Source organism: Alternaria alternata (genome assembly GCF_001642055.1).
Source record: "Alternaria alternata strain SRC1lrK2f unplaced genomic scaffold CC77scaffold_10, whole genome shotgun sequence".
Taxonomy (NCBI): Eukaryota; Fungi; Ascomycota; class Dothideomycetes; order Pleosporales; family Pleosporaceae; genus Alternaria; species Alternaria alternata.
Genome location: NW_017306199.1, coordinates 558,679 through 586,520, shown reverse-complemented (window position 1 = coordinate 586,520; position 27,842 = coordinate 558,679). Strand labels below are relative to the sequence as shown.

Genomic DNA, 27,842 nt, shown 5'->3' with positions numbered 1-27,842 from the left:
TCGTCTCTCAATGCTCCTCTCCCAAATCAAGAAGGCGCATTATCTGCCAACCCGACAAGACCAACACATGAACTCAGCAAGGAGATGCCATACTCATCCAGTCCAATATTTGCACAATATCGATAATTCACACATGTATCCTTTCATGCAGGAGAAGTTATGCTCAAACGTACCTCATCAGGCCTTTTCACAGTGGGTCTCAAGTCTCAGGCATGAATCTCGCCGCACCTGATACAACAATTGTCAACACTTTCTTGGGGCACGGTAGGCTACCAAGCCGAACATTCAACCACCGTCTAAGATGCTCAACTCGCGATTCCATCGATTTTGCATTCTATCACTCGTTCATCCACCTTGAAGGTTTTCTTTCGTAACCGCTGGCCGGTCCCTTTTCACTCGTTTAATTTTGTAATGGTTCGACAATTCACTTTTCTACCTAGCGATCGAAGGCCGACTGGAAATGATGGCCGAACGATGCGACATAGCCACTGGGGACGCTACAATACCTTCTACGGACTTTCGTTTACGACAACCCTTTCGACAGTACTTTTGCTTTCACAACTCAACGAATGGCGTGTAACTGGAGAGCTCTTCACCCTGGCAAACAGATTTCCTGGTTCCGCAGCGCTTGTTGTACAGCTTCTCGCCGCTTTCTTCGGTCTTTTGCATCTCGCGGTCATCTGCAAACTCATGAACTATGCACTTCGACTACGTCTTGCCAACGTCAGCGTGTCTCTGGACGTATTGCGTACATGGGTGGATATGAGCATCATGAGAGTGGACTGGGACTTACCCCTGCGCTTCTTCTTTCCATCCGTCCTTGTCGTGCTACTTAGTCTTGTACCTGCGGCGCTCTGGGCTGGTTCAATGACACCATCGGTATCGCGTACCGTAGGCGGCGGCATGCTTCTTATACCCAGTTACGAAGACGTCTCGATGATCAAGGAATATCCGATGATGATTGGCAGCTCAGGACCGTCAATGCGTTCACAAAAAGGCTTCTTCACCTATTCAGTTGGTCAACAACAAAGTAGTCAGCTTCTTGCATCTGCAGCTCAAGCCTCTTCCTTTGGTATGGATTCGCATGTCCACCGCAAGCTCGACAACACACGCTTCAGCTACCGAGGCCGTTCATATGGTGTCGGCGCAGCTGTCGGATTGAAGGACCAAGCAATCACCTCGAACAGCCAGATTGCAGGGTATATCTATGAAGAGGCGGGCTATGTGGCAAACGTCACCTGCGCATACAACGCAACTTCCAACTTTACTCTTTCCGGACCAGTCAACGAATGGATATACGCAGCGTCTGGTAATCTTCCAGATAGCGAAGAGGGCCCAGAGTACTCAAACTACATCGGCCACGACGGCAAAGCCATTGTAGCAATGGGTGTGGCATATAGTGATCGCTCACCTCGTCGCTATCTCTCTATCGCAGCTGGCGAAGCGTATTCCTTTCTCAACACCACGCAATGCGAATTCGACTTCACGCCTACACTGTTCAACGTTACCGTCGATGTTGGGAACCTTAGCATCACAGTGAAGCCTATACGGACAATACCCGACTTCAATCCTCAGCGCAACATCACGCGAACTGTTGTACGGCAGTACGAGCTCATGTCCAATGATATGACAAATCTATACGTCTCTCTTCTTGGCGAAGCGTTCAACTCCAGCATCGCAGCATACAAGATGTCACGTGCGTCTGCCACCAACCAAACAATCGACGCAATTCCCCAAGAAGAAGCCACACTTGCCGGTCTCACAAACAGCATGGTCGCCATGGCCGACGACATGTTAGTAGCGTACGCATCTGCGCAACTGATGGTCGGACGCATGTTTACACAGCAGCCAGCAAAGGTCTACGTCTACGCCCTGCAATTCGGTCAACCTAGTTACATCTACGCTATCTTTTCTCTCAACCTTGTCATCATTATTGCAGTTGTGTGCGAAGCTTTTCGCACGACTGGCTGGTCTAATTTGGGCCGCTTCAATTACCTCGATCCTCGCGATCTTATCATCGCTGCATCGCGGGGTGGGGGTGATATCGCAGCTGCAGCAGACGATATTATGGAGCGGAGGGAAGGAAAGAGGATGAGACATATTTGGTTATTGAGCGACCCTGATGAGGGGAACGGGTCTCTCATTGTTAATCTGAGAGGAGATCAGAATGGGCATGTTAAGATCGAAGTGGGGGCTGGACAGTGTGAGAAGGATGCAGAGAGGGACGTCGATAGCGAATATCCGGCGGATGAGAAGACAATGTATACGGAGCCAGGAGTTGCGGCGGAGAGAGGGCCGCTGACGCCTAAGACGCCGATGAAGATGAAGGTTGGCATTTTTGGGTCCAAGTAGGAAGAGACATGGGTTTAAGACATTGGATCTCGCTAGGTTCGATCTGCAGTGCATACGGTGCGCATTGAACACTTTATCAAAGAACTGAATTAATTACAAGTATTGAGACTAGACATTTTGACACATGGCGAAGTCGTGAATCCGAGAAGTCTCACATGACTGATACTGAAACGAGACTTTAGGAACATGGTCGTCAACTCTAGATCATCGCAAAAGGATATAACGACACCCTCAGCTTCATCTTAGCTCGATAGACAGGCACCCTACACACAGCGCCTCAACGAAGATAAACAAACTACATTTTTACCAGCATATCAGTCTTTCAAAAACAAAAAAGCGCACTCGTCAGCAATGCTGCCATTCACCCCCCGCGAACCAATGCCATCAGGAGACGATATCACAAGAGCCGATGTCAACGTTCTTGAAAAGATCGACGAGCTCTATCACAGCGCCCAAAACGATCCCGAATACAAGCCGGAAAACTTCGATTGTTGGCTCGACTGTTTGGATCTGTACCAACGCCAGAAGGCGCGACACTACCTTACAGAGCTGCGGCAACACATCCAGTCGCTTGTAGGCCCCTTTTCTAACAACGTTACCTCTGCGCATCGGGAGCTAGAGCGAGCTGAAAAACGTTTGTGCGAGGAGCTCGACGACCGAGATGAGCAAAAAACACAGGAACTACCATGCGAGCAAACCCGGGAGGCACAAATCGATCCGGGGCAAGCAGCTCGGGAATTTCAAGCTTCGATCAACCCGACGCCGAATGGCGATGGAGACAGACACCTGGAACTCATAACATTCTTGGCTTTGGTCATTGTTATTGCGGTCTTGCATCCTATTGAGTTGCTACGTGCGCTAATGACCATCCTTGCGTTTCTATGCTGCTTCTCGAAGTAACGACAGTTTCTGGTTTGCTGTAGACTTTCTTTCTAGCTTGTTGTAGATTCCGAGCGTTGCTTTCAGGGTTGTTCTAGACTTGCTTTCACGGCGTTGGCGTTCTTTCTTGTCCATCCAAACATACAAACTGTACAAATCAGATATATAGACCTTTCTCATCACTAGTCAATTACTCAACCATCTCACACAGAAAATCTTCTACTCAAATCCCAACGTTCACAGTATTACGATACCTACCATGCCTACCAACGTTTCCGACAACACCCTAGTCACTGACGCCGCTCTTCCGATCAACCCCTCCAGTGCCCCAGATTCCCAGATGGCCTACAAAGAACGCTGCAAGCAGCTGAAGAGAATTATTTATCGTAAGAAGAAGAACATCGACGCAAAACATCGTGACTTCGATAAGCTCCAGGACAAGATCGTAACCGCGGAGAAGGTCAAGCCCGTCGACTCAGCAACCATAGACAAATTGACAAAAGAGCTAGTTGAGCTTCATGCGTACATCGAAGGCATGCTCGGTATACACAACTTCTTCGTTAAGGAGTACCAGACACTTATCGCTGAGAAGAGTGAGAGTGTGAAGGCAAACTTATTCAACGAGATGGGAGCAGTGATAAGCGAGGCTGAGGGTGTGGACTCTGATGATGGAGACAGCCAGGATGAGAATGATCAGGCGGTGTAAACAAGGATTGTGATTCCTGACATGTAATGGGAGATGGAGGTATACCCTGGGAGCCTACATAGTGGCCTATATTGCTGAAGTGTCTTTGAAGCGAATTTACAACAATAGCTTGATAGGTACAACAGAAACGAACCAAGCTTCTTTGTACATTTGGTCAGTGAGGTCACAATTGAAATGATATCTAGACTTTGTGGTTTGACGTAGACTTGCTTTCGAGGTGTTCACATGCTTTTTGTGGTCACAAGTATAGAGGATAGACAAACGATGCGTGATAGATATGTAGACCATCCAGTATCGATTATTCATTCACTTGTCTAGCACGAACACGCTACTTCTGAGTATCTAGTGTGCCCAAGGGTTTTCGCATTCAGCATGTCTAACAACCCCTGCGACAACAACGATCCGCTCGGTAGGTCCCTAACTCTAGGCAATCCTGGCGACACTCCAGACCCCCGTATGATCTACAACGGACGTCGTGTGGTCGTCGAAGCCTACATTGAAAACCTGAAGAACAAAATCCCAGAAATAAAGAGCACCCTTACCGAGCTGAACGACACAATCTCACAGATGGCGAGTGACCCCACCATTCCGCCAGTAGTCGTTGCGCGCTTGAGAACCGAAGTTTCTCGGCTTCTTAAACGCACCGTAACTCAGCAGGATATGCTCGAAAATCTCGAGGAGCAGTATAAGGAACTCGTGAATGAAGAAAACGAGGAGGTGAAGTAGAGGCTTCTGGTTGAGATGAGAGAATTCATGCTACGAGCACAGGCATACAATCTTTAAATGTTAGTCATCACGACGAGGAAGCAATTTAGTCCTAAGCGGAGACTATCGTGCGTAAATGCCAGTGCTTGATAGCTGAAGTCTTGGAGGTAGCAAATCTTTCAGCAGTCCGCCTGGATTCTGTGCTTAGTACTAGGATAGCGCTAGTATGTGACATTCCAATGCGTATAGCCACTTGACAAAGAGGCCCTTTCTTTGTGTATCGCAAGTCAAAAGAGCGCAAATCCTGACCGAAGCACCAGTCTTCAGCATCAGCACTCGAATAACCTAGCGAATACCTTGAGAGGCAACGTCTTGGGTACAGCTTATAATAACAAATATCTCCGTACATGTCTAGCGATCAAGGCAAGAAGATAAAGAGGCTGAGAAGCAGATGTATTGCAGGCAATAAACTATGCGAATGCTGAAGATATGAATCGCAAACACCTAAGCACATAGACACGCGCAATAGAGTATGAAACAAGAACAGACTTCGCCGTACTCGTAGTAGTAGTAGTCATCGTCGTCGTCATCATCATCATCGTCATCGTCGTCATCCTTCGTGTCGCGATGTATGCTGAGTGACTTCTAGTACTTTCCATTGTCATGATATGGCCACAGGGCGCAGTCGTCATGGTTGGTTATGAAGACGATGTTCTCATCGAATTTGGTCTTGGTAGCGAAGGCCAGAGTCGACTGAATCAAGTCGCATTTCTCGGGATAGAGGTCGCAAAGATCAGCTATACAGATTCCGTAGTTGCCGTTGCCATCCCGGAGGACCTGGATTTGTTCGCACTCGGCATTCACTCCCTCCTCTACCCAGTCCTCGTAACGTTCTCCAAATGACGTGAGAGTGGATATGAGGACGGATTTTACATCACGGCATTCTTCGAGAAGTGCAGGATTGCAAAGGGAGTACAAGCAGATCTTTCGGGATCCGGGTTCGACAAGACGGGGCTCAAATTTTTTGAGTGGAGACAGAATATCTTGGCCTTTACCCATGGGGGTGGAGCAGATGCAGGTGTCGTTCAAGTGTCCGCAGAAGTCGCAGTCAGGCTCGCACTCGCAGTCGCTCCGAGAGGCTTTTGGAGCATCGATGCCAGGATACATCGTCTTCAGCTCCTCTGTGATCTCCTCACACGGGAAGCCCATCAGTAGCGTTACATACTGAGGGTCGCAGATCTTCGGGAATATTATGCGAGCGTGAGACTCTAGTGTCGTTTCGTCGCAAGCTCCGATTCCAGGATGATATTTCCGGACCATGTCACACAGTGCTGGCTTTGTTCTGTGCTGTGGTGTGATAGTGTCTGAAGTAGACCGAGGAATTGCGGCGGCGCGGCGTCTTGCTGGATAGACAATCCTAGAAAGACACGGGCTGAGTACCAGTAGCTTCTCACATTCTGGGCAGTCGGTCTGAACAGCATATGGCGGAGTGAACAAACGCAGACTAGAAGTGGAAGACGTTGTGGAGGCGACTTTGGTTGACGAGTGGACTTTGGTAGATGAATGAACTTTGGTAGACGAAGTGTGGGCTTTTGTTGACGGCGAAGAAGATACGGAAGAACCATCGGTAGGTGTTGCGACTGAGGATTCCGCAGGAGGCTCAGAAGCAGGCGTAGCGGTATATTCACCGGTCAACGCTATCGTGTAGGTAAACTTGAGTGCTGAGCCGTCCCTCTCTTCGCAGCAATCAGTGTCCGAATCCGAATCGGTGTCTGCAGCAACTTGAAGGCCGCCTTCTTGAACTTCAGGAAGGACATGGTGGTAGTCGTAACACGCCTTAACTTGTTCCAAAGATGTTGGGTCTTTCTCCGGCGTTGAACGTGGTGAGGTATCGCACAGCACTAGCTCGACGTCATCGGTAGCAGTGCACTGATGGGTCTGGACATTCGCGGACCCGTACTGCGTGGTGCAGCTGTGGAAAGCGAGGTTGTCTTTGAATACATCTCCTCGAACTTGAGATAGGTCGACCCAGATCTTGTTATCATCGTTGCCGTCGACAGCGTAAGCAAAGTCGATCTCATCGGCGGACTTGAGGATACCATCTAACTTGGTTGAGATCTTGATAGCGACGCCGGGGTTAACGATAGAACCATGACGCCATGGCTCTTGATATTGACCACCAGGTTTAATGGGGACATTGTCGGTATGGGAGGAGCTGAGGACTTGAGGTACAGACCAGACGTAGACGTTGTAGGGACAGTGGTTGGTGACAATAGCCCTAGCTTGAGCCAAGGCTACGAAGGTGAGGACGGGAAGGACGGATCCAAGCATGATGTTCGAGACGTGCAGCGTGAGAGTTGATCTGTGTTGGTGGCAGTAGAAAGTTCTTTTTGACTGGGTTGGAGAAGAAAGGTGAGCTTGGGGGTGGGAAATGGGCTTTTGTAGACAGTCGAGAGGAAATGAAGTTGTTTTCATGACTGATGCTGGCAGCCATGAAGACGCTCGCTGCTGCCGCAGGGTGGAGCGTCTTGGGCAGGAGCATCGCAGGCGTTAAAGCAGTACCAAGGCACTACTGTATGTTTGGGTCCATTCAGACTGCCGGACTCTTTTGAAAACTTCGATGATAACGTTGAAGCGTCATCTAGGAATAACGCAGCTGTAGGAAGTAGTTTATGGACGTTGGCGGCGTGGAATTTTGTTCTTCAGGACCCGGTGTGCTTTCCCTCATAACTAGAAGTGCGGTTGCTATATTTCAGGGCGTGTTTCCTGAAGAAGCAGCGTATTTCGAGTACTATGGCTTAATGTTTAGCATGACGTACTGATATGGCTTAGAAGAGAGAGTATAATGGACAGCTTAAGTCACTCATGAAACGGTCAATTTGCTCATTAGTGACTACTGACTATCAGCACACGACGGATATACCTGCCTTGTTTCGAGGAAGATTCGAGAAGTAGCCATCCCCTTACTTTATGGTGGATGCTGTGATGCAGCTACAAGGTTGACGCGAACTGACGCGTATGAAGATGGCAGGTGCTTAGTAAGCCCCACTTCCATGAAGCACTCCGGCTAGCGTCCTGGAGACCTGAGGCGCGAATGAAACACTGCAAACCTCAGCATCAGCGAGTGTACAATAAGAAGATGATGGCCCCGTGTACTTGTCGCGCAAGTTGCGCCTTCTCACACATCTCAATTTTCGTTCCTGGGTAGCATCGTTGAGGTAGTCTCTGTAGAACGTCAATTCGCGTCCAAGCCTCGAATACGCGCCGTCGCGCCCCACCATCCACCATGATCCAACAAACCTCTTGTATCGACATGCCAGCCATGTCCTCCGCAATAAAAGAAGTACCCGTTCAACTGCCAAAGAGCTTCGACCGACCCGACGAGCCATGGCACCATTACCTCAATATCGACATGGTATGGTATGTCCTCGGATACACGCTCTTCCATCCGTTCGTATCATGGGTTGTAGTACTGTGTCTGCGAGCGCAATATACACCCTATGAGAACATTGAGATGCGCATTGCAATGGCCTGGGCCATGCTCATGACGGTTAACGGCATCTTCGGGCTCATCAGCGACCGGATCGCATGGGGATCACCGCGCGAGGTAGACCTAGAAGAAGAGGTTATCGTTGTAACGGGCGGTGTTGACGGCCTTGGTGGACTGCTTGCGGAGACATATGGAATGCGCAACGCGAACATCGCCGTCCTGGATATGAAAGAAGTCGACGAGGATGAAGCAGAGAACAAGGGAGTGGTCTACTACAAGTGCGACGTCAGCGATGCGAAGCAAGTGGAAGCTGCAGCAGCCAAGATTGTCGAAGATGTGAGTGGTAATTTTCACGTGTGATCGCACTCTACTAACGATCGCAGCTCGGCGCTCCTACTATCTTGATCAATAATGCCGGCATCGTACAGACCAAGTCAATCCTCGACTCGACCGCTGAAGATGTGGAACGGTATGTATATCCTGGAATGGCTCTTGGTCTTTTCTGACATTCTTCCCAGCACTTTCCGCGTAAACACACTGGCGCACTTTACGACCCTCCGCACTTTCGTCCCGTACATGCTGAAAGAAGGCCGCGGCACTATCGTAACCGTCTCCTCTGTCCTTGGCCATCTCGGTGCAGCCAACCTATCCGCGTACACGGCCTCCAAAGCAGCACTTCTCGCACTGCATCACTCTCTTCGCGCAGAACTTGCACAAAATCCTGACGCGAAGGATATCAAGACAATCCTAGTACAACCTGGTCAAATGGGTACAACAATGTTTGCAGGCCTCAAGACTCCAAGCAACTTCCTGGCACCGGTTGTTACGCCAGCCGACATTGGCAAAGATATTATACGGTTGATTGAAAGGGGTGAGAGCGGGGAGATCGCGCTTCCTCTATACTCAAAATACATTCAGATCCTTGGGGTATTGCCTGTAGGCGTACAGCATCTTGTGCGGAAGTGGAGCGGAATGGATAAAGCGGTGGGCAAAATGAAGGAGTCGCGGCAAGGTCCGACCGAGAAGAGGTGATCGGCCTACGTAAAGTCACTCCTTAATGCCTACAGAAGCAGACGCACTCAAATATTGTACAATATACGCTGTAACGACCATGCAACACTTGACATTATGCAGCTCGGAATTTCTTGGTGTTTCGAACGTCCTACCACACCTCCTGCAGCGTCTGACTGCTACGGCCCGGTTTTGGATAGCACGATTGACTATACTAGCACACAGGGAATAGTCAATTTGGTATTCGCATGTGAACGACGGTTCGCGGGGACCACTAGCGCCGTAGGGCTGATATTAGCGAGCGCTCGCACATCTCGCCGTATTGATTTCGCGGCGACGACGACATCATCAACACAACATAAAAATGTAAGACGACGTCCAGTGCTATGTAGTGCAAAGACGAAATACATGCGACCGAGGCTAATTGACTGCCAGACTTTCTAAACCTCAATCCAACGCAATGGCCGACCAGAAAGCATCCAAGTACTACGCTGCCGAGGAGGAGGCGCAAATGAAGAAGGTATGCGCAATCACAGCGAGGAATACAAAATTACGGAGAAGACGCGTAAAGATGGAATGTGGAGTTATCGCGAACGCTGAACTAACAAGTCAATTCACAGGCGCGCAAGACGGCACACCCCACCAAATACCGCGAGTCGCTCACCCCCGGCACCGTCCTCATCCTCCTCTCTGGTCGATTCCGTGGCAAGCGCGTCGTGCTTCTGCGCCAGCTCGAACAGGGCGTTCTCCTCATCACCGGCCCCTTCAAGTCTAACGGTGTACCTCTCCGTCGCGTCAACCACCGCTACGTCATCGCTACTTCCACCGTTGTCGACATTGCTGGTCTCGACGAGGAGGTTGTCGCACGCGTAAGCAAAGACGAGTACTGGGCACGTGAGAAGAAGGACGGCAAGGGCGAAGACGACTTCTTCAAGGACGGCGAGACACCCACAAAGAAGGAGACCGACCCCCAGCGGATAGAAGACCAGAAGAAGGTGGACAAGGCGCTCATGGCCAACATCAAGAGGACTCCCGACCTCGAGTCTTACCTCGGCGCCAGCTTCAGCCTGAGGAGCAACGAGAAGCCCCACGAGATGGTCTTCTAGGTGTCTACACGAGAACGGGACGAGAACGAGACGAAAACTTGCGGCAACGATCTGACCGAGAACGACGGTTCGGACGAGGATGAGCACCCGGACGCTACGAGCGATACGGTACGATTTCATATGTAGATGAGATACCCATGAACCAATTCACAGCACCAACTCTATCCTGCTCGCATCTGCTATACGAACACCTGCAATATTCATGGCCAATTCTTTGTTGTTATTTCCTTGCATGAATATCGCGATCGGTATGGATTGTCGATTTGCTGGCATGTGCTTCGATACTGACTTCCTAAAGGACTTTGTGAGAAACCGTGGCGTAAGCAAATTTTGAGTCGTTGAGCATTTTTTTGTGTGCTTGAGTACTGGCACACTATCGAAATCGATGTTCTTGTCTCGCGGTAGCACCTACCCTGTAGAAAGACACGATGGCGTCATGCTAGAACGTGTACATGGTCGAAATTTCCCTCATTTGTATTTTCCAGCACTGGTGAAGAAAGTATCGTGAGCAATACGTCACTATTACTGAGGAGTTCGATATCAGCCCTGCGTGGCTGCTGGTCCGCTTCATCTCATCTGGGGTACCACGCCAAGCATTGGCCTCCTGCCTCGAGGTCACTACTGCCAAATAGCATCGGTTCTTCGGCATTCCGGTGGAATCGTTCCACGTGGTAAACATACGAGCATGCGAACCGATGATGATAACGCCATGTAGATGACCTCACACCTTTGCCAGTCGCATTGCAGCCACACTCACCTTCACACTTACGCTCTATCACACCCTTGCTTACGCACCCTCTCTCTATCAAAGACTCCCAAATGGCCAGCGACGTAAAGAGAACGCCACTCCAGGAACTGGTCCAGGACACTGGTAGGCAGAAGAACCCCAGCCTTCAAACGCACCATGATCTACGCGGTTCTCTCAGTGGTACCACTACGAATAGTGGATTGGATGATAGCTCGTACGATGTATGTGATCTTCTTCACGTACTTCGAGATGTAGCTGAAGGGTGTCAACAGGAAAAAGTCGTACAATTCTTAGCACCGGCTGATGTTGACGAGACAAGCCCAAGCCGGTTGCTCAAGACGCTGTGCAAGGATATGGAACAGCCTGTGGCCTCATCACTGGGTGATCAATGTAGGCTCTCTTGGCTGTTTTCTGTAGTTAGAGACTAACACAAAGCCAGACCAGTATCGATCCGCTGACGGAAGCAACAACAACATCCATCTGCCAAACGTCGGGAGAGCCGGCTCCTACTACGCTCGCATGGTCACACCGAGACATGTACCCACAAAGCTGCCTGATCCGGAATTTCTCTTTGACACACTACTCGCGCGAGAGGCAAAGCCTGAGCCCCATCCCAGCCAGCTATCCAGCCTTTTCTTCGCTTTCGCGGCTGTCATAGTCTGTGATGTGTTTCGGACAGGCGACGAAGACCAGAACATGGCCATGCCGTCTTCATACTTGGACCTGTCCTCACTATACGGGGAGACGAAGGAATCACAGAACATGGTCCGTACCTTCGTTGATGGGAAGCTGAAACCTGATGCTTTTGCCGACACACGGATTCTCAGCCGTCCAGCAGCAGTAAGGTACCCACTGCATTCGATTGAGTTGTTGCTTACTGTCAAAAGTCTTGTGCATTGATCATATGCTTCTCGAGGTTTCACAATCTTATCGTAGAGCAGTTGGCAATCATCAACGAGAACGGTCGATTCAGCCCACCACCCAATATAGGCGGCATTGACCCTAGTTTCTACAAGAAAGCCGTCGCCAAGCGTGACAATGACCTATTCCAGACTGCACGGCTTGTGACAACGGGTTTATACATCAACACAGTCCTAAAAGACTACGTGCGCTCGATCCTCAACCTACAGTGCGTAGACTCGTCAGCGAACTTGGATCCACGAGCGAAAATAGAGGATATTCTTGGGCAGACAGACTCCGACAAGGCGCGAGGCAACCAGACCAGTGCAGAGATCAATATGATCTACCGCTGGCACTCGACTATATCGATGAGAGATGAGGCATGGCTTATCGACCACATGACAAAGATCTGCCCAGATATGGACATCGATAACATGACTTTGGAAGGTATGCGGGCTGGTGTACGTCGACATGCTGCCACACCCCCAGCAGACCCAGGTAGGCGCGTCTTTGCTGGCCTAGAACGAAACCTCGACGGTTACTTCAGAGACCAAGACTTGGTGAAGATATTGACAGAAGCTACCGATGAGGTGGCCATGAGCTTTGGTCCGCATCGTATTCCGCAAGCGTTGAAGGTCATTGAAATCATGAGTATCGAACAAGGTCGTGAGTGGGGCGTGGCCTCTCTTAACGAGATGAGAAGGTTCTTTGGCATGACATCTCACACATCTTTCACCGACATTCATTCCGATCCAGATGTTGCCGCAGCGCTCGAGGTCTTATACGGAGATGTTGAGAATGTCGAGCTCTACGCTGGAGCTATCCTCGAACAGCCAAGCATGCCAATGACTCCTGGATCCGGTCTTTGTGCGGGCACGACCACGACCCGAGCAATTGTGTCACATGCGCTCTCGCTTGTTCGAGGCGACCGGTTCTATACAGTAGACTACTCGCCTCATCATCTGACAGCCTTTGGGTTCAATATGGCATCCAGCGATTACTCTATCGCTGGTGGAGGCGTTATATACAAGCTACTGATGAGAGTCTTTCCCGAATACTATCGTGGCAACTCGATTTACGCACATTACCCACTGACCACCCCACCCGAGATGAGAAGAAGGCAAAAGTCTCTCGGACACGAGATGGATTTCGACTATGACAAGCCTCGCTATGGAGCGCCGCCCACAGTCATCACTGATTACAAGATGATACTTCGCATTCTCCGCGATCAGACCTTGTACACCACAGCATGGACCCATACTTTGCGGCAGTTGGAGTACCAAGAACACGTCCTGATTGGAGATAATCCGGGTGCCAGTAAACAGCAGAACATGATCCGACAGGCTGTTCTAGGCCCCAAAGATTCTATTGACGTCTTTTCGCATTTCCTGAACCTTCGTACCAGCCAACTTGTGCAGACGGACAGCAAGTGGCTTTCCAAAGTTGCTGAAATTGACGCAATCAAAGATGTAGCAGCTCGAAGCTGGACACAGTTTGTAGCATTTCTGTTTCACTTCCCGATCAAGGACTTGGAAGATTCTACAGCCAGCTTTGACGACAAGCAACTTTTCAGCAAGATGACAGCGATTTTCGAATTCGTTCATCTAGACAATACCCCCGCAAAGTCCACGATGCTTCGACGAAATGCGATCGCCGCAAGCGACGAACTGACAAGAGAAGTCAGAACGGTCTGCGATGACATGAAAGCGTCGTCTCCTGTGCAAAGTTTTGACTTTCGCAGACAGCGACACGAGAAGCGTGATCCTCTGCCAGATCATGGAGCGATGGTAATCCAGCGGCTCTTTGATAACGGGGCAAAGGTCAAAGAGGTCGTTTCTTTGTTGGTGATCCTCGCTGTCGATCTTGTCGTATTCAGCACCTTTGCTGTAAGTGTTCCGACCATGCTTGGGTCAGGTTCCTCCTAATAGTGCCTAGTTCTGCCAGATAATCGATCTCTTCCTTTCCGAACCCTACCACTCCACACACTGGCCAGATATTCAGAAGCTAGCCAAAGACACCACACCAGCAAACTCTGAAGTACTACGTGCATACGTCCTCGAAGCTCTTCGTCTTATCACTCCTGCGACCGGCTTCCTCCGCATTCCAAACACATTTCTCACCACCAGTGATTGGCGACACGCAGAAGGTATCTCGAAGGGCGACGACCTTATTCTAGACGTAGCAACTGCATCTCGTGACCCTGAAATCTTCCCAGACCCTGACAGCATCAATCTTGATCGGCCTCAAGAGCTCTATCTACCCTTTCTCGACGGACTGCATGGATCGCTGACCAGGCCTATCATTGTTGCTGGCCTAGTCACCCAATTGCGTATCTTTGCTAGATTAGAAGGTCTCAGAAAGGGGCCGGGTACGCAAGAGACCTTGAGACGGGAGGTTTCAGAGGGTACGATAAGCTTCTTGAGTGAAGCGAAGGACGAGTGGGTATCGTTGCCAGTCAGTAAGTGGATGGTTGCTGCATACAATGTATAGCGAGGCTTCTAATAGTTGCATACAGGCATGCGAGTACACTACGACGCCTTCGACCCAACTGCGTGCGCAACATTGACATAATCAGGGGTCCGGCAGGCAAGATGTTAGTCTAGCTTTCCTTTACCATGATGCCTCCACTACCACCACCATAAACTCAGCATGTATCGCTAAGCTCGCTATTGCTTTCTCATCGTAGACAGATACAATGAAGTTTCATTTCGTCTACCGAGTTTTTGAAAGTGAACAGCAACGACTTGATAGCTTCGCAACTTCGATAGCTACCAGCATCCTTTCATGCTCCGATGTGAATTATGCCAAGCTATCTAGGATCGAAATCCGTCCGATCATAGAAGTGCTGGTTGGAGCCATATAGAATCGGATCGAGTCTCATATCTCGACTCGGGTAGTCCACTTTACACACCGACGCACATTGACAACTTGGTGGTCTGTAGCATAGTCAGTATACGTCAAATCTCAAGTTCAGCTCTAAGACTCACCGTGGTGATGACAGTGTGCCAAGGATTGATGCGATTGCAGCATCGTGGTCATGATCACGCTTTCCTGCGAAGATTTCCTCCCACTTTGTCTGCGTGTCATTCTTTACATAACCAGTCAGAGTTACTTTTACCTCCTCTCCCTTACACTTGTCAATCAGGAAAGGGTAAACGAAGGTACAGATCCAGTCAACAATAGTCCGTTGACAGCAGACGTATGGGGTTTTGTGATCCCAATGCTCCCAGTATTCTCCCCAGGGGCTGCCTTTAGACCCATCTTCAAGACCTCGAAAACGAAGTCGTAGGTCCTTGAGGTTGTGGAGACTGTTCAAGCAGGGTCCAAGAGAATCGGAACTTTTTACAGATATGTAGGGTTCGCTACCCAAAGTCTCTACACCCAAGAAGTCGAACCAGTCAGCGTTCGTGAAGGCAAGTTCTACTTTACTCAAGTATTTGTAATTCATGGCCGGTCCAGGTCGAGAATTGATGGCTTTGTGGAAGATCCCTGAATCAAAGAAACAGCCACGCATGAGCTCCCAGCCAGTATGCAGCACTTCTTCTCGCATCCACGAGCTAACAAGCAAAAGCTCCAAAGCCGGCTCATACACAAAGGATCGGGCCTCTGGTACATGGGACTTGCTCATCTGCGTCCTCAATATGTCCCCTTTGTCATCGAGAAAGATCCACATACTGTAACCCATGCCGAGAGTAAGACGAGCAGTCCGGCAGGCCATTGTGCCTTCTCTGCTGCTTTCAGAATCTTGAGTACTCAATGGATACAGTTCGCCTCCGAGAGCGTACTGATAGATAGGCGTTCGAATCTCGCCAGGAAGATTCTCGAAACGGCGCTTGCTGCCCACGTATTTCCACCAGTCAAACTGAAGGCTATAAGCAGTCCTGCCGACCCAGCCGAGCGGAGTATTGGAAACCTGCTCCAGCCAGTCACCAAAGATTATCCACTTCTCCTTGTCCGGTTCGAAGATGTGGACAGTTTTGGCAGTCGGTGGTGAGCCTTTGGGTAGAATAGTGATCCACTTTGCGTATTTCTGATCGCACCTGTGAAGTTTCCAGTCGTACCTGTGGAGGTTCCTGTTACGCAGCGTCTTCGACCTGAAGTAGTAGCGCTTAATGTCGAAGAGGTTCAGGTTAGGTGGCCACAGTGGAGGTGCGTCGTCGACGGGTCGAATTTAATGCTTCACTGCAAATACAGAGAAATTTTTCTTCTTCTTGGCGTTGAGGACGTAGTACATGGCAGCGAGTACAGGATCGTTGTGATGCCAGCCGTTGTTGAAGTTGATGGTAGTTTCAAGTGTATACCGGCCGACCTGTCCATCCTGCGGACACTTCATCATCTCGATCGAATCGGTGATGTTGTCGTCACGCGCATCGGGAAGGATCAAGTTGTCCTTACGAGGGCGCTCTGCAAGATCACCAGCCGGAGGGTCGAAAATAGCTAGACGGCTGAGTAGGAAGCTCGGCGCTCTAGCATTAAGCTTCGACTTGACCGGCACGAACGATGGCGCTGTGGCGGTAAGTTTTGGGCCCTCGAGGCCGCCATGTTGTCCTCCCGGTGTGAATTGTTGGGCAGCTGGGTTTAAGGACGGAGAGAAATCGTGTTCGTATGGCGGAGACGAGTCGAAAGGTTGAATACCCGATGGTAAAGCAGCAGTCGCAGACCCGCTCGCGTATCGAAGAGGAGCATAGTTCCCATAGCCTGCAGATACTTGACCACAAGGAACCCAAGGATCGGAGGGTACAAACAGTGGTACTCGAGGAGAATTTTACTCAACCGTATTATTGTCTTCGGGGTTCTGGAAGTCATGAGCGGACTCGAAGGTGGAGTTAGAATGAGCCATCTCGTATGCTAATTCGGAGTTGATAGTTCTATACTGCGTTCGAAAGTGTTTTCAGGAAAGAAGAAGTCCGAGATTATATACTAGCAAGGCGTTCCTAGCGCCAGAGAAAGGCAACCATTCTATACATTGGCCTACAGGAGGTGCTTCGGCGAATGGTGGGAGCCTACCTAAAGGCTCCATTTCACTCTTCGTCGCCCTTAGAGTACCCCGCCGTGGTCAGTGGTTTCGACCCGGGAGGCAACGCATCGAGTTTATACAAGCTCTGGACCTGTTCGTTTGATCTTTGCTGCTTGCTATTAGCAACTCTGGATTCTAGACCACAAAAAAGAAGTGCGACAACCGACGTAAGATTGCAGAATGGATATACGCAATTATTGTAGGCCTGACATGTACTTCGTGCGGCTACAACATCTCTTAGTGCCTTCCGCAAACATCTTTTCCTGATTGGACACCGCTGCGTTATGCGTGCGATGCGTTCACCCTTCGCTGGTACTCTGTATCCGAACAGGGAGAGTTTACGGAACAGCCGAAAACTATGCCTAGAAGATGCTTACGGACTTTAGTCTGTCAACCTTCTAGGACATGATTGTTTGGAGACCTTGCATTGCTTTCATCATGTCGTCTCTTCATATATACATACTCTACCACCTGTCTATGCCTCTCATGCGACCACATCGTTTGCCTCTCGTTCTCTCTGCTGCTCTTCCTTCTTCCCCAGCCTGCCAGAGCTCTTGTGGATACCCTCTAGTACTTGCTTGATCTCTTGCAAGAAGCGATCTACCTCCTTCTCTGTACCGACAGTTATCCTCAAGCAGCCTAGACATCCATGCTCTTTTCCTCTGAACCTCACTACGACGCCTTTCTCTTCTGCCAGACCCTCGTATACTGCCAGGGCCGTCTCGTTTGATGGCTTGCCACCTTGATCCGCAGGCGCATCAAGTATCTGGTAGAGCAAAAAGTTCGACTCGACACCACCGTGAAGCTGTCCGATGCCGGGAATCTTGGGCAGTTCCTCTATCAGCCTGTTGCGCTGCTTGACGATAAGGTCCTTGTTTCGTGTCATAACTTGCAGGTGTTTCGGGCTCAGAGCTGCGCGTGCGAGCTGACTCGTGGGGTTGGGGATGTTGTACGGCGCCTTCATGTTGTTCAGGATCTGTGCGATTGCCGGATCCGCGAATGCAGCGCCTAGTCGAATACCTGCAAGACCGAAGGCCTTCGACAGTGTCTGCATGACTACCAGGTTCGGCCACTCGGCGACCCACTCTGCCAGACTTGTTCCATCAGGTGAAAAGTCGACGTATGCTTCGTCCACCACGACCACACCATTCCATGGGTGTTCTAGTATCTTTTGTACGTCCTCTTTCTTGAGTAGCTTTCCGGTCGGGTTGCCAGGCGAACACAGATATGCTAGCTTGATGCTCTTGTCCTCATCCATCGCCTTCAGTATCGCGGGTACGTCGAGATCGAAACTTGGGGTTTGTAAGGGGATCTTGGCTAGGGCAACATCGTTGACCTGCGCAGAAACGCTATACATGCCGTACGTGGGCGGACATGTTAGGATCTTCTCCTTGCCGGGAACGCAGAAGGCGCGAATAAGAGCATCGATCGCTTCGTCTGAGCCGACACCAACGAAGAGGTTGGCGGGCGTGATCTTCTTCGGTGTGTGGCTGTGGGTATTTCGGAGGTTGCAGAGGAGTTGCTTAAGTTCTTCTTGGTGGCTGAATCAGCTCGTCAGCATACTACAATGCAAATTGTTGCGATCTGCATACGGATCTGGGTATCGGTTCAGGCCAAGCAAATCGACGTCAATCGCGGAAGACGAGTCTGAAGTGCCATTGACATTCGCGCCAGGTAGCTTTCCCTCGCCATTTAATGCTAGTCCCGGTCCATATGCGTTCTCATTCGCGTCGAGGAGGATGTTGGTGCCGTCATCTTTGTAGTCGCTACGCGTCGTGAGCTTGGTACCTTGATAAGAGTCATTGATATTCACCTACTCGCGCGCGCATCGGTATGGCTCCAATGCGAGGATGTTGGATCGCGCGCATTTCTGCAGATCAAAGGCAGTATTCTTTGCGACCATTGTGGGTGTTGGTTGATTGTTAATGGAGGATGGAGTGGGAGTACAGTAATGTCACGTCGAAGTTGGTGTTCGCGGGGAACTTTTTGTTTCGCGGGGCTGGACGCGGCGATGTCGGGAGTCATTCATCATCGTTCTGTCGAGGTAGGCCAAATTTAGATATTGTTCTGATTGGAGAATAGTTTGTAAAGTAGTGAGGTAGAATGATTGCCTTCAAGCCATTTGATTCTAACCTTGTGTGCAAGTGCAAGGCTGATGTCCTTTGCTGGACGAGATGTAATTGAAATGCATTACAACCAACCAAGCCAGGAGGTCCTGTCGCAACTCTGATGATTGGAACACGGACACTATATGGGAAGCCGTCGATTTTCAATGTCGTTTCGCGGTTTCCGTATGCTTTGAGAGTGCACTGAGACTCTCTTGGGTCAAACATTCGTCAAGGGTGAATGCAACAGCATGTTGATTGCCATTGCGTCAGGAGTGGTTACACAGCATTGGGTGATAAGCAATCGATGGTCAGTGTAGAAGTTACTAGATATGGTGTTTTCCGTCTGCATCTCAAAATCTTTTCAATGCATAAGGGATATAGTACCCTGACCGTAAGATTTGATGGTGCTCGGTATGCATGGGCTTGACTCGAGATGATTAGTCTTGGTCTAACTTTGCCATGTCCGCTTTTCTGACTCATTGGTCGCCAGACATCCTTCTTTTTTGCACTGCTTCATTGATTGCGATGATTCTTATCAGAATATATATGCTAACATCCCTCAGTCTTCCATCAAAATCCGATATGGTCTAGTGGCTAGGATTTGCCGCTCTCATAGCAGAGTCAGTTCACTGTACAGTGCCGGCAAGGCCCGGGTTCGATTCCCGGTGTCGGAACACCATCTTTTTGCCCTTCTAGCATCATCACAGATGTGTAGATATCTGTCGGGAAGTATTGGTTTGGCTACAATGACCAAAACATCATTTTTTGCAAAGTTAACACCCAAAGTCACGACCTCACCCATGCAACTAGCTCACAATCAGCCGACACTAGGAACGCAGGACACTCGAGTTCAGGCATTCGTATCATCAACAAGCAGTATGTTGGCTGCTCTGTGTTGGGTTGAAGGGATGGAGCACAATTTCAGCCAGACGACCACCTTGCAAAACACATGAACACGAGTTCAGTCCGTAGCTAGATTATTCATTATTTCATCGATATAAGGGTATAATTCAGACAATTCAAACATGCTCTATATGCTTCATATCGCCTGTCCGGGGCGAAATTCATGACCAGGACTGTTCCTGCCTGACATGTCCGCGCTCACCCAAACTCTCGTCCTCTCTCCGTGCTGGCGGCCATCATAGACAACAGCGCCTGTCTTTGTGCTCTGATCACTATACCAGCTTGTCAGGCTGCCGTTTTCATTTGACTGCTGGCCCGCTTGCGCACCGAGGGCATTGCTGCGCCTGTTGCCCTGCCACTCCATCTTAATGTCTTCCTTCACGACGATGCGACGTTCCACCAACTCCTCTTCGCTGTCCTCGTCTTCTCCATGTATAGAACGTGCCCGTAAAGCGTCGTCGTTCCTTGACGGTCGCGAACCAAAGCCAGTGGCTGCCTTTTGACCTGTCGATTTGCTAGCGCTGTTGGACGCCTGGTGCTTCGAGAGCATAGAGCGCGGAAGAAGGTAGGCAAGGGTTGGAGCACAAGCTGCGACCAGACTGATGACTATCTCGACCATGATCCATGCCAGTAGAGTCGTGTAGTTCCATAGCGGATCCTTCTCCAAGGTATACTGCGAAACAAGGGTCATTACTGACGCGATGCAGGCGATCAGGCCGATGGACAACAGGGCAAAGATGCGGGCCTTTCTCTTCCAGCTCAGCTGAACTTTCCACAATACAATTATCGGGATGGCGAGAGCAGTGAAGTCTAGAGCGAGGTTCAAGCGGAGGATGGTGTTCATGTGGTTGACGGACAAACACTTCGGTACCTTGCCCGACTCGGCGATCCGGAGCAGGTTGAAACTCGCGTACTGAGGGTTGCATTTGAAGACGTTCAGAAACAGTGCTGCGACGGTATAGGCCGCACATGTGGCGAAGAACGCCCAGTTGACGTTCTTCCACAACCGCGTCGTAAGAGTTGTCAATCGGACATTGAACAAGGCAATGCTCATTTTGACAAGTCCTACATAGACGTAGAATACAGTGGCGGCTGATGGCGCGAGCTACACATCAAGATTAGTTATGCGTGACGGCGGGCCATCAGGGTTGTTCTCGCTCACATATTTGTAATGGAAGTATTCTTGATAGGTGATGTCGTAAAAGTGCTTTCCCGCTCCTCCATGCTGAACCATAGCAATTTGAAGTGCTGGGTATGCCATGGAGAGGAGATACGCTGGAATGATGAGCCAGTCATCGGCACCAAAACGGACCCCATGGACGAAGAGTCGAATGCCCAGTCTTAGGAAGGTAACAACCGTGAGGATGACCATACACACTGAGAGTGCGGCTATGACGGCTGGACCTTTAGTCTCAAAGTGGTAGTTGTCTGTTGGACGGAAAGGTGGAATCGTGACTCCATCTTTAGGGTCTTTGATATCAGGAGTAAGGCCGGTAAGAAGTAATAATCCTGCCGCTATTTGCTCGTCGAATTCGTTGGCTGGCGGTGTGTTGAAATAAGCAGACACCATTGTGCTGTGGTTATGCTGGCTCGGCCTGGCGATACCGTACGGTGGGGCAGCACATGGGTTTGGGGCGATTCGGTGAGAGATCGACAGAACAAAACATCAATCGGAGGTACTGGACTTGACTGCCCTTAAGATCTTGCTCAGTCCATTGCCCTGTTTGAAGAATGCAGCTATATCCCACTCCGGGCTACTGGTATAGTGTGAGCAGGGTTGTGTTGTAAACGAGGAGCGGGATGGGCTGACGGGAACCCCAATAAGAAGGTAACTGGCATCATCCTTCCACTCACCCACCGCCCTGCATTGAGGCGCTTATTCCTACTGACAGAGCCTCCTGATCTCTGGTCTCAACCTTGTCGCGTGGGATTATTACTGAGAAAGCCCAGGTTTCTAGTCAAGTTGATGATAAGAAGATTGGGGCTTGCCACACAAGAGGGTGGAAGAGCCGCTGGCATGAGGAGTGCCAACTCTGCACTTTGGGGCAAGGCTTTTGGCCGAGATAAGACCGTGAAAGAGTGTCCCGTAGGCTCTGGTGGGTTAGGTTCTTATTGGGACGCATTGTCTTATTAGCATGTCCGTTAGCATGTCCCACGAGATGCGAGCGTGAGTGGCGCGATATCTCGACACTTCGTATAGGATATGGAGTCGAAACGACGATGCTTTCCCGCTGTGTCAGCGGGAACCCTTCTCCTGTCTTGCGTGTGAGGCGTTCGAGGTGCGCGGGAATGGGCTCCACCGGAACTCTTTTGTTTGTGGGCTGGCACGCAGGTACGAAGGAGCGAGGAAGCCCTGGAGCTACTCCGGAGTATTTCGGTAGAAACGGGAGACGAAACGATGGTTGTGGCCTGTGCGCCGGATCTTTCTATCGCGAAGGACCAGCCTCTTCGTAATCATGCGACCTGGAGCTTGAACACCCAATCGACATCAACGGGGGACAGGGTCTGTGATCGATATCTCGATTTCGCAGACTGGGCATGCAGATCCGTGCGACACTGCAGAGGAGAACAGACGTTTGGGTCCGAGAGAAGATCGGGTTCCTCCGTGGACCGGACGATGAGAAGGGCAGCATGGGACGGCACCACGAGGCCGCTTGTAGTAACTAATGTCCGCCACTCTCAGAAGCGCGTCCTTCAAGCTGCTAGAAGCGCGTGCAAGCTGCCGACATGGCTGCGCAACCGTCTTCCAGAATCATATAGGTATAGAAGGTTATGCATAGGACGCGTCGATGGAAAAAATCTCGGCCTAAGCTTTTTCTCTCCTCCTTCTATCGGCGATTCTATCAGTAGCCAAACTTACTTGGTCACGCCATTCGTTTCAGACATCTCGTTTTCACTCGGCCATGTTTTCACGTACCGTTCTCTCGGGTCTGCTGTTGCAAGCATTGCCCTTTCTGACTTCAGCAACCGACTGCACTGGTGTCAATGGCATCAGCCCAAAATGTAGCAGCCAAGAATCTGCGTACAAGCGCGACGTCTTCTACGTCGGCGGTGGCTATGTCGACTCTGGCATCCCAGGCCAGCAAATGTGGAGCGACCAGCTGTATGTCGAGAAGCTGTCGCCTGCCAAAAAGGTCAACAAGCCTTACCCGATGGTCTTCGTCTCTGCGGGTGTCAACACAGGCGCAGAGTGGCTGAATACGCCCGACAATCGCAAGGGTTGGGCTTCCTACTACCTTGACCAAGGCTACCAGGTCTATATTGTTGATATCGCTGCCAATGGCCGAAGTGGCCAGCAGCTTCTCTCCAAATACCCTCTGCGCATTGGTTCCACAGACACCATCAATGAGCAGGGCTTCACAGCTCCCGAAGATTTCGACCAGTACCCACAAGCAGACCTCCACACACAATGGCCTGGCAATGGATCTCGCGGAGATCCCGTCTTTGACGCCTTCACTGCCGGCAACGTCCCCATCTCTTCATCTAATGTGAACGTGGAGAACACTATGCGCACATCTGGATGCCAGCTCCTCAGCATGATTGGCCAGTCGTACACAGTCTGCCATTCTGCTGGTTGCACTTACACAGCCATCTGGTCAGACGCATGCCCTGATCTGCTACGCGCCAACATCAACATTGAGCCTGGCAACATTCCGTTCACTTCTCTGATCGGAAACAACACCGTTGCTGGGGTTGGCCGTAGCGCCGCTCGGCCTTGTGGTCTCACATATACACCGCTGCAGTTCGATCCACCAGTAACGAACTGCTCGGCCATTACCACCGCTGAGGTTGGGCCAGACGACCCAGCCAAGCGTTCCTGCATTCTCCAAACCGGCACCATCCACAAGCTCACCCAGCTTAGTAAAGTTCCTTATATCATGATCACAGGCGAGGCCAGCCCGCATATCACGTACGATCACTGCTTCGTCGAGTACTTCAAGCAGATGGGCATCACCAACTACCAGTGGATCAAGCTTGCCGATATCGGTATCAAGGGCAACGCGCACTTCATGTTCCTGGAGAAGAACAACCAGGAGATCGCCGCGGCGATCAACTACGGTCTAAAAAAGTTGAACAAGAGCCCAGCTGCCCCAGGTCATCCAAGTCTTCCTATCTCTGCAAAATGAGAGACGTAGCTTGCGATGACTGCCAATAGTGAAGATAATCTCGAATATAGTCTGGGTGGCGTATTAAATCCAAAAGTCAAGTAGACCATAATATCTAAAGTAATCATGCATCACGAACCGATTCTACAAAATTCATGGACGTGGATAATTCATCAGTAACTAAAAAGGATCGCTTCGTAAACTCATCGCTCAAGCCAACGCACCCATTGGGTCCCACAGCTCTAGCATCCTCGGCTTCTGCTCCAGTACCTTCTTGACCGACGAACTGACAACGCTAGGATCAACGACCGCCTGGTACACGAACTCATCCATCCAAGCATCACTCATGACAAAGTAGCCCTTGTCACCCGCACGCTCGCTCCACGAATTCTCTACCCTCCAGCGCACAGGCTTGCCATCAACGACATGCACAGCCGTCAGGACCATAGCATGTGTCATCTGGCTCTCACCAGTTTGCAGGCGCTCCGCCTTGGACATGCCAAGCTTAATATTAAAGCCCAGCTCATACTCGAAGAGATCCGTGTCCATGATGCCCTTGGTAGAATCGGAATACTTGCCCACGTCTGAGCCGAAGAACACAGGCATGCCACGCTTCAGCATAGTGATGCAGGCATCTTTGATTGTCTTCATGTCGACATTTACGTAGGTCACTGGTCGGCCGTTCCAGACGTTGCCCAGTCGCTTCACGCTAAGCAGACGGTTGTAGGGGTTACGAGGATCGTTCACAAGCGAGAAGAGTGAATGGACGTCAGTTCCGGACAGTGCTCGTACGGTCTTGTTGTCGGAGAGTTCGTTTGCAAAAGCAGTAGGTCGCGTGCGGACAGTGCAGAATTTGCCGTCCTTGTCGTAGTACTCCCAAGTGAAGGGCTTGGTGGAGCATGGTGGTGGGCCAAGCATCAGTGTCAGAATCAAGTGGATCTCACGAAGCATCTTTTCCTTCTCTCCGGCGATGGTCGCCTTGATGGCATCTGGTGTAGCGTTGCTGCGGGCAATAGAACGTAGACGAACTGCATCTTCGCGTAGCTTGGTGGTAATCAGACGGTCCATAGTCGATGAGCTGGTTGCGTTGTAGGAATCTGGGTACAGCGAATGTGGCACAAGACCATACTTTTGTACGAGGTTGGCCACCATATCCCATTGTCCACCATCACCGACGGGGCTAGCCATCAGTGCCTGTATGATGCGACTGTCAATCTCCTCATCCTTTGTATCCAGAATGCTTTCGAGGAAGTAGTTCGCCTTCTCGATCTTGTCCCAGTAGAAGAGGTACGACTGGGAGAGCTGGAACTCGGACAGCTTGTACTTCTTCATGATGGCGACACGGAAGACGTTGGTAGACGCGAAGAGCCAGCATCTTCCGGACGAGGCTTGGTTTGTGACGGGCGAACCCTCAAGAGGGATCTTGATGTTGAACTTCTGGGTGTCTGCTATGACAGCTGATCGAGACGAAAGCACGGCGTTGGCAGAGTTGGAGCTGAGGGCTGCAAGGGCAAGACGGTTCTACCGGAAGTCAGTAATGAACATCACAGGGACTGGATGTAGTACCTTTGGGTCTTCCATGAGCTCCTTCTCCCATTCAGACACTGATGCGGCGGAGACATCCTGTTGGTACTTGACGCCAGGAGTGTATTTGGGTGCTTCAATAAGTCAGACTTGTTCTAAGAGTATGAACAGGAGACAACATACGGGATTCCCCACCAACAACTACAAATCCATCCTTCTCATTCATGGGTCGTTCATCTTTCATGTGGAGGGCCTGGAGTCGCTCCATCAGCTTCTCGTTAACAGCAGCATCGGACGGTCGTGACTGGTTAGCGCCCATGATGAAGACGGAGAAAACGCTTCTAGAACTATCGTGAAGCTCTTGATCTAACTAAGCTCGAGAGCAAGCTGGTGTTGTAGTCCGGGGAAGCTCCAGTTGTCCATCAAGGTGTCACTCGTTATCGCGCTTATCGGGCGGGAGCAACGCGTGCATGGGTCGCGTGGCAGCCCCACTCCGATCAGATGGCTGGACTCGTTGGAGCGGAAAGTGCCCGCCTTCCATACCTTCCACATCTGACCCATCTGCATCGAAGCATGATGCTTACATGCGAGGCAAGGCCGACTTGTGCAGTGCTCGGTGCTGCGTTTGTGCTATGTGCTACACCCATAGCCTGGGTGCCTCAGCCACCTTGAACATCGCCTCAGGACCCCACCCATCTCCACAGACCCTGAAACTCGTGACAGCCGTTTTGCTCTCTATCAGGACAACGATACTGGCATCGCACCATTATAAACACTCACAACCCAAAGCCCCTTTCCCTCTATGCGACTATCACGCATAGATGACGATGCAGCCGCCTCATCGGCCCCCAACAGACGCGGAAACTAAAACAGGCAAATGAAGATGTACAGGGCCGAACGCGTGTTTCATCCAGGCGCGCAAGGCGTCCCCTGAGTTTGCGCCTCACAGCCGCCGCAGCTCGAATTTGCGCCGAAGATACCAAAACTTCTTGCGCTCAGCCTTGATCACGAAGATATATACCCGCTTCTCTGTCTTCTCGCTGTCCACATCTTCCCTTGCGCCCAACGGCCTTTGAGCAACACAGTCTGCATCACCACATCACCATGGCGCAACGACCGGTATTTTGGCAGAAGCGCGTTCTCGTGCCCTTCTGGATAGTGCGAATATGTATCATGATCTTGATCATTGCAGCATATGGCTATTCCCTGCGGACTGTGGATGAACTAAAGGATGTCATCCAACCATCAACTGGGTAGGTTGCACCAATATGAGCGCATGCGCAGAGACTAACAGCCAACAGATCAGTCGTTGTCTTCATGCTCTTCATCGTCATTGTGCTCCTCATCGACATTCTTGCGATCATCATGTTCCTTGGCGACAAGCTGAAGCCAGGCACTTTCCTGACCATGAACTGCTTCCAAACTGGATTCTGGACTGGCGTCTTGATCATGGACTTTGTCGCCATAGGCCAGGGCGCCAGCACTGTAGGAATTGGATTCAGCATCTTCGTATTGTACGTTCAGAGTCTGGCGAGATTGTGTGCAGTACTGACATATCCCAGCCTCACCTTCCTCGGTCTCCTCATCTACGCCATCGTCGGTTACCGTCGCGCGAAGAAAGAAGCCCAACGGGGCCAGTATGCGCCAGCGCATAACCCATTGGCGGCGGCGGCTGCTGCACAATCGTCCCCGTACAACAGCGTCCCCGAGTACCAACAGAATACCGCATACCATTCGCAGACACAGCCTGATATGCACAACCAGTACCTTCCACCATACCAAAGTGGTGCTGCGACGGACTACTACCAGCAGCCTGTGAAGCCCGCCCACATTGTATGAGCGAAGGAGACGGAGATGACGAGGTTTACAAAAGGCGTTTTGGTGAAATAGGAAAGGTCAATACCACGGTCAAACGGTGTTCCGGTCTGTACTTTCACATGTTGCATGCTTCCATGACCAGAAATCGGTCTAGAGAACTTGATCGTCACGAACGATGGTAGTGATAATATCAGTGAGGGACGGGCCGTTAGATTATTGCGCACTTGCGCCGGACCTGTCCCATTCGGCAGGTGTAGGAATGACACCCTGAAACTATCGATTCATGTACCAAAGACTTCCTCAGGCACCGAAAATCCGTGAATGATACCACAAGCTACTCGCACGTGCGAACGGAAATCGGAGGCTCCTGCCCGTTCGAGAGGCTCCTGCCGAGGCACTAGGCTGGTCAGGAGGCGGCACCTCCGCAAGGCTTGGAAGTGTCTCCGTTTCGGAGGTCAGCAACCACTCA

The 27,842-nt window shown here is 50.6% G+C and overlaps 13 protein-coding genes and 1 non-coding gene across 14 annotated transcripts; 9 read left to right on the top strand and 5 right to left on the bottom strand.

The window, feature by feature from the left end:
- Nucleotides 1-92: 92 nt before the first annotated feature.
- Nucleotides 93-2,528, top strand: CC77DRAFT_78592 (hypothetical protein). Its single transcript, XM_018533168.1, has one exon. The coding sequence runs from the start codon at nt 412-414 to the stop codon at nt 2,350-2,352; it is 1,941 nt and encodes a 646-aa protein (XP_018386139.1). The 5' UTR covers nt 93-411; the 3' UTR covers nt 2,353-2,528.
- A 175-nt stretch (nt 2,529-2,703) lies between these two features.
- CC77DRAFT_1061292 (hypothetical protein) lies at nt 2,704-3,252 on the top strand (the record flags this gene model as incomplete). Its single annotated transcript, XM_018528415.1, has 1 exon — nt 2,704-3,252. One exon carries the CDS (start codon nt 2,704-2,706, stop codon nt 3,250-3,252), a length of 549 nt encoding a protein of 182 aa, XP_018386138.1.
- A 210-nt stretch (nt 3,253-3,462) lies between these two features.
- Nucleotides 3,463-4,004, top strand: CC77DRAFT_1070296 (hypothetical protein). Its single transcript, XM_018529108.1, has one exon. The coding sequence runs from the start codon at nt 3,491-3,493 to the stop codon at nt 3,935-3,937; it is 447 nt and encodes a 148-aa protein (XP_018386137.1). The 5' UTR covers nt 3,463-3,490; the 3' UTR covers nt 3,938-4,004.
- Nucleotides 4,005-5,287: 1,283 nt separating this feature from the next.
- Nucleotides 5,288-6,973, bottom strand: CC77DRAFT_1008750 (hypothetical protein; the record flags this gene model as incomplete). The annotated part of the gene is made up of 1 exon (XM_018523557.1): nt 5,288-6,973. The coding sequence occupies one exon, from the start codon at nt 6,971-6,973 to the stop codon at nt 5,288-5,290; it is 1,686 nt and encodes a 561-aa protein (XP_018386136.1).
- A 760-nt stretch (nt 6,974-7,733) lies between these two features.
- CC77DRAFT_1094737 (NAD(P)-binding protein) lies at nt 7,734-9,164 on the top strand (the record flags this gene model as incomplete). The annotated part of the gene is made up of 3 exons (XM_018529756.1): nt 7,734-8,468; nt 8,516-8,601; nt 8,651-9,164. The coding sequence occupies exons 1-3, from the start codon at nt 7,929-7,931 to the stop codon at nt 9,162-9,164; spliced, it is 1,140 nt and encodes a 379-aa protein (XP_018386135.1). The 5' UTR covers nt 7,734-7,928.
- A 127-nt stretch (nt 9,165-9,291) lies between these two features.
- CC77DRAFT_78491 (hypothetical protein) lies at nt 9,292-10,719 on the top strand. Its single transcript, XM_018533166.1, has 3 exons — nt 9,292-9,509; nt 9,579-9,663; nt 9,764-10,719. The coding sequence occupies exons 2-3, from the start codon at nt 9,604-9,606 to the stop codon at nt 10,247-10,249; spliced, it is 546 nt and encodes a 181-aa protein (XP_018386134.1). The 5' UTR covers nt 9,292-9,509; nt 9,579-9,603; the 3' UTR covers nt 10,250-10,719.
- A 349-nt stretch (nt 10,720-11,068) lies between these two features.
- On the top strand, nt 11,069-14,468 carry CC77DRAFT_1008747 (heme peroxidase; the record flags this gene model as incomplete). Its single annotated transcript, XM_018523556.1, has 5 exons — nt 11,069-11,387; nt 11,437-11,837; nt 11,885-13,783; nt 13,833-14,355; nt 14,413-14,468. 5 exons carry the CDS (start codon nt 11,069-11,071, stop codon nt 14,466-14,468), a joined length of 3,198 nt encoding a protein of 1,065 aa, XP_018386133.1.
- A 238-nt stretch (nt 14,469-14,706) lies between these two features.
- Nucleotides 14,707-16,703, bottom strand: CC77DRAFT_1061285 (hypothetical protein; the record flags this gene model as incomplete). The annotated part of the gene is made up of 4 exons (XM_018528414.1): nt 14,707-14,833; nt 14,885-16,005; nt 16,090-16,595; nt 16,643-16,703. 4 exons carry the CDS (start codon nt 16,701-16,703, stop codon nt 14,707-14,709), a joined length of 1,815 nt encoding a protein of 604 aa, XP_018386132.1.
- A 695-nt stretch (nt 16,704-17,398) lies between these two features.
- CC77DRAFT_1061284 (histidinol-phosphate aminotransferase) lies at nt 17,399-18,817 on the bottom strand (the record flags this gene model as incomplete). The annotated part of the gene is made up of 3 exons (XM_018528413.1): nt 17,399-18,455; nt 18,507-18,680; nt 18,732-18,817. The coding sequence occupies 3 exons, from the start codon at nt 18,815-18,817 to the stop codon at nt 17,399-17,401; spliced, it is 1,317 nt and encodes a 438-aa protein (XP_018386131.1).
- A 781-nt stretch (nt 18,818-19,598) lies between these two features.
- Nucleotides 19,599-19,696, top strand: CC77DRAFT_t43. The gene has a single exon. It is a non-coding gene; the product is annotated as a tRNA-Glu (tRNA).
- A 322-nt stretch (nt 19,697-20,018) lies between these two features.
- On the bottom strand, nt 20,019-21,820 carry CC77DRAFT_78242 (hypothetical protein). Its single transcript, XM_018533153.1, has 2 exons — nt 21,088-21,820; nt 20,019-21,030 (listed from the first exon to the last, which is right to left on the bottom strand). Exons 1-2 carry the CDS (start codon nt 21,493-21,495, stop codon nt 20,062-20,064), a joined length of 1,377 nt encoding a protein of 458 aa, XP_018386130.1. The 5' UTR covers nt 21,496-21,820; the 3' UTR covers nt 20,019-20,061.
- A 783-nt stretch (nt 21,821-22,603) lies between these two features.
- Nucleotides 22,604-24,303, top strand: CC77DRAFT_78296 (alpha/beta-hydrolase). Its single transcript, XM_018533156.1, has one exon. The coding sequence runs from the start codon at nt 22,829-22,831 to the stop codon at nt 24,050-24,052; it is 1,224 nt and encodes a 407-aa protein (XP_018386129.1). The 5' UTR covers nt 22,604-22,828; the 3' UTR covers nt 24,053-24,303.
- CC77DRAFT_1020375 (bleomycin hydrolase) lies at nt 24,079-26,152 on the bottom strand. Its single transcript, XM_018525032.1, has 3 exons — nt 25,739-26,152; nt 25,598-25,689; nt 24,079-25,552 (listed from the first exon to the last, which is right to left on the bottom strand). The coding sequence occupies exons 1-3, from the start codon at nt 25,872-25,874 to the stop codon at nt 24,242-24,244; spliced, it is 1,539 nt and encodes a 512-aa protein (XP_018386128.1). The 5' UTR covers nt 25,875-26,152; the 3' UTR covers nt 24,079-24,241.
- Nucleotides 26,153-26,518: 366 nt separating this feature from the next.
- On the top strand, nt 26,519-27,708 carry CC77DRAFT_78336 (hypothetical protein). The gene is made up of 3 exons (XM_018533161.1): nt 26,519-26,808; nt 26,857-27,069; nt 27,118-27,708. Exons 1-3 carry the CDS (start codon nt 26,660-26,662, stop codon nt 27,392-27,394), a joined length of 639 nt encoding a protein of 212 aa, XP_018386127.1. The 5' UTR covers nt 26,519-26,659; the 3' UTR covers nt 27,395-27,708.
- The last annotated feature ends 134 nt before the right edge of the window (nt 27,709-27,842 follow it).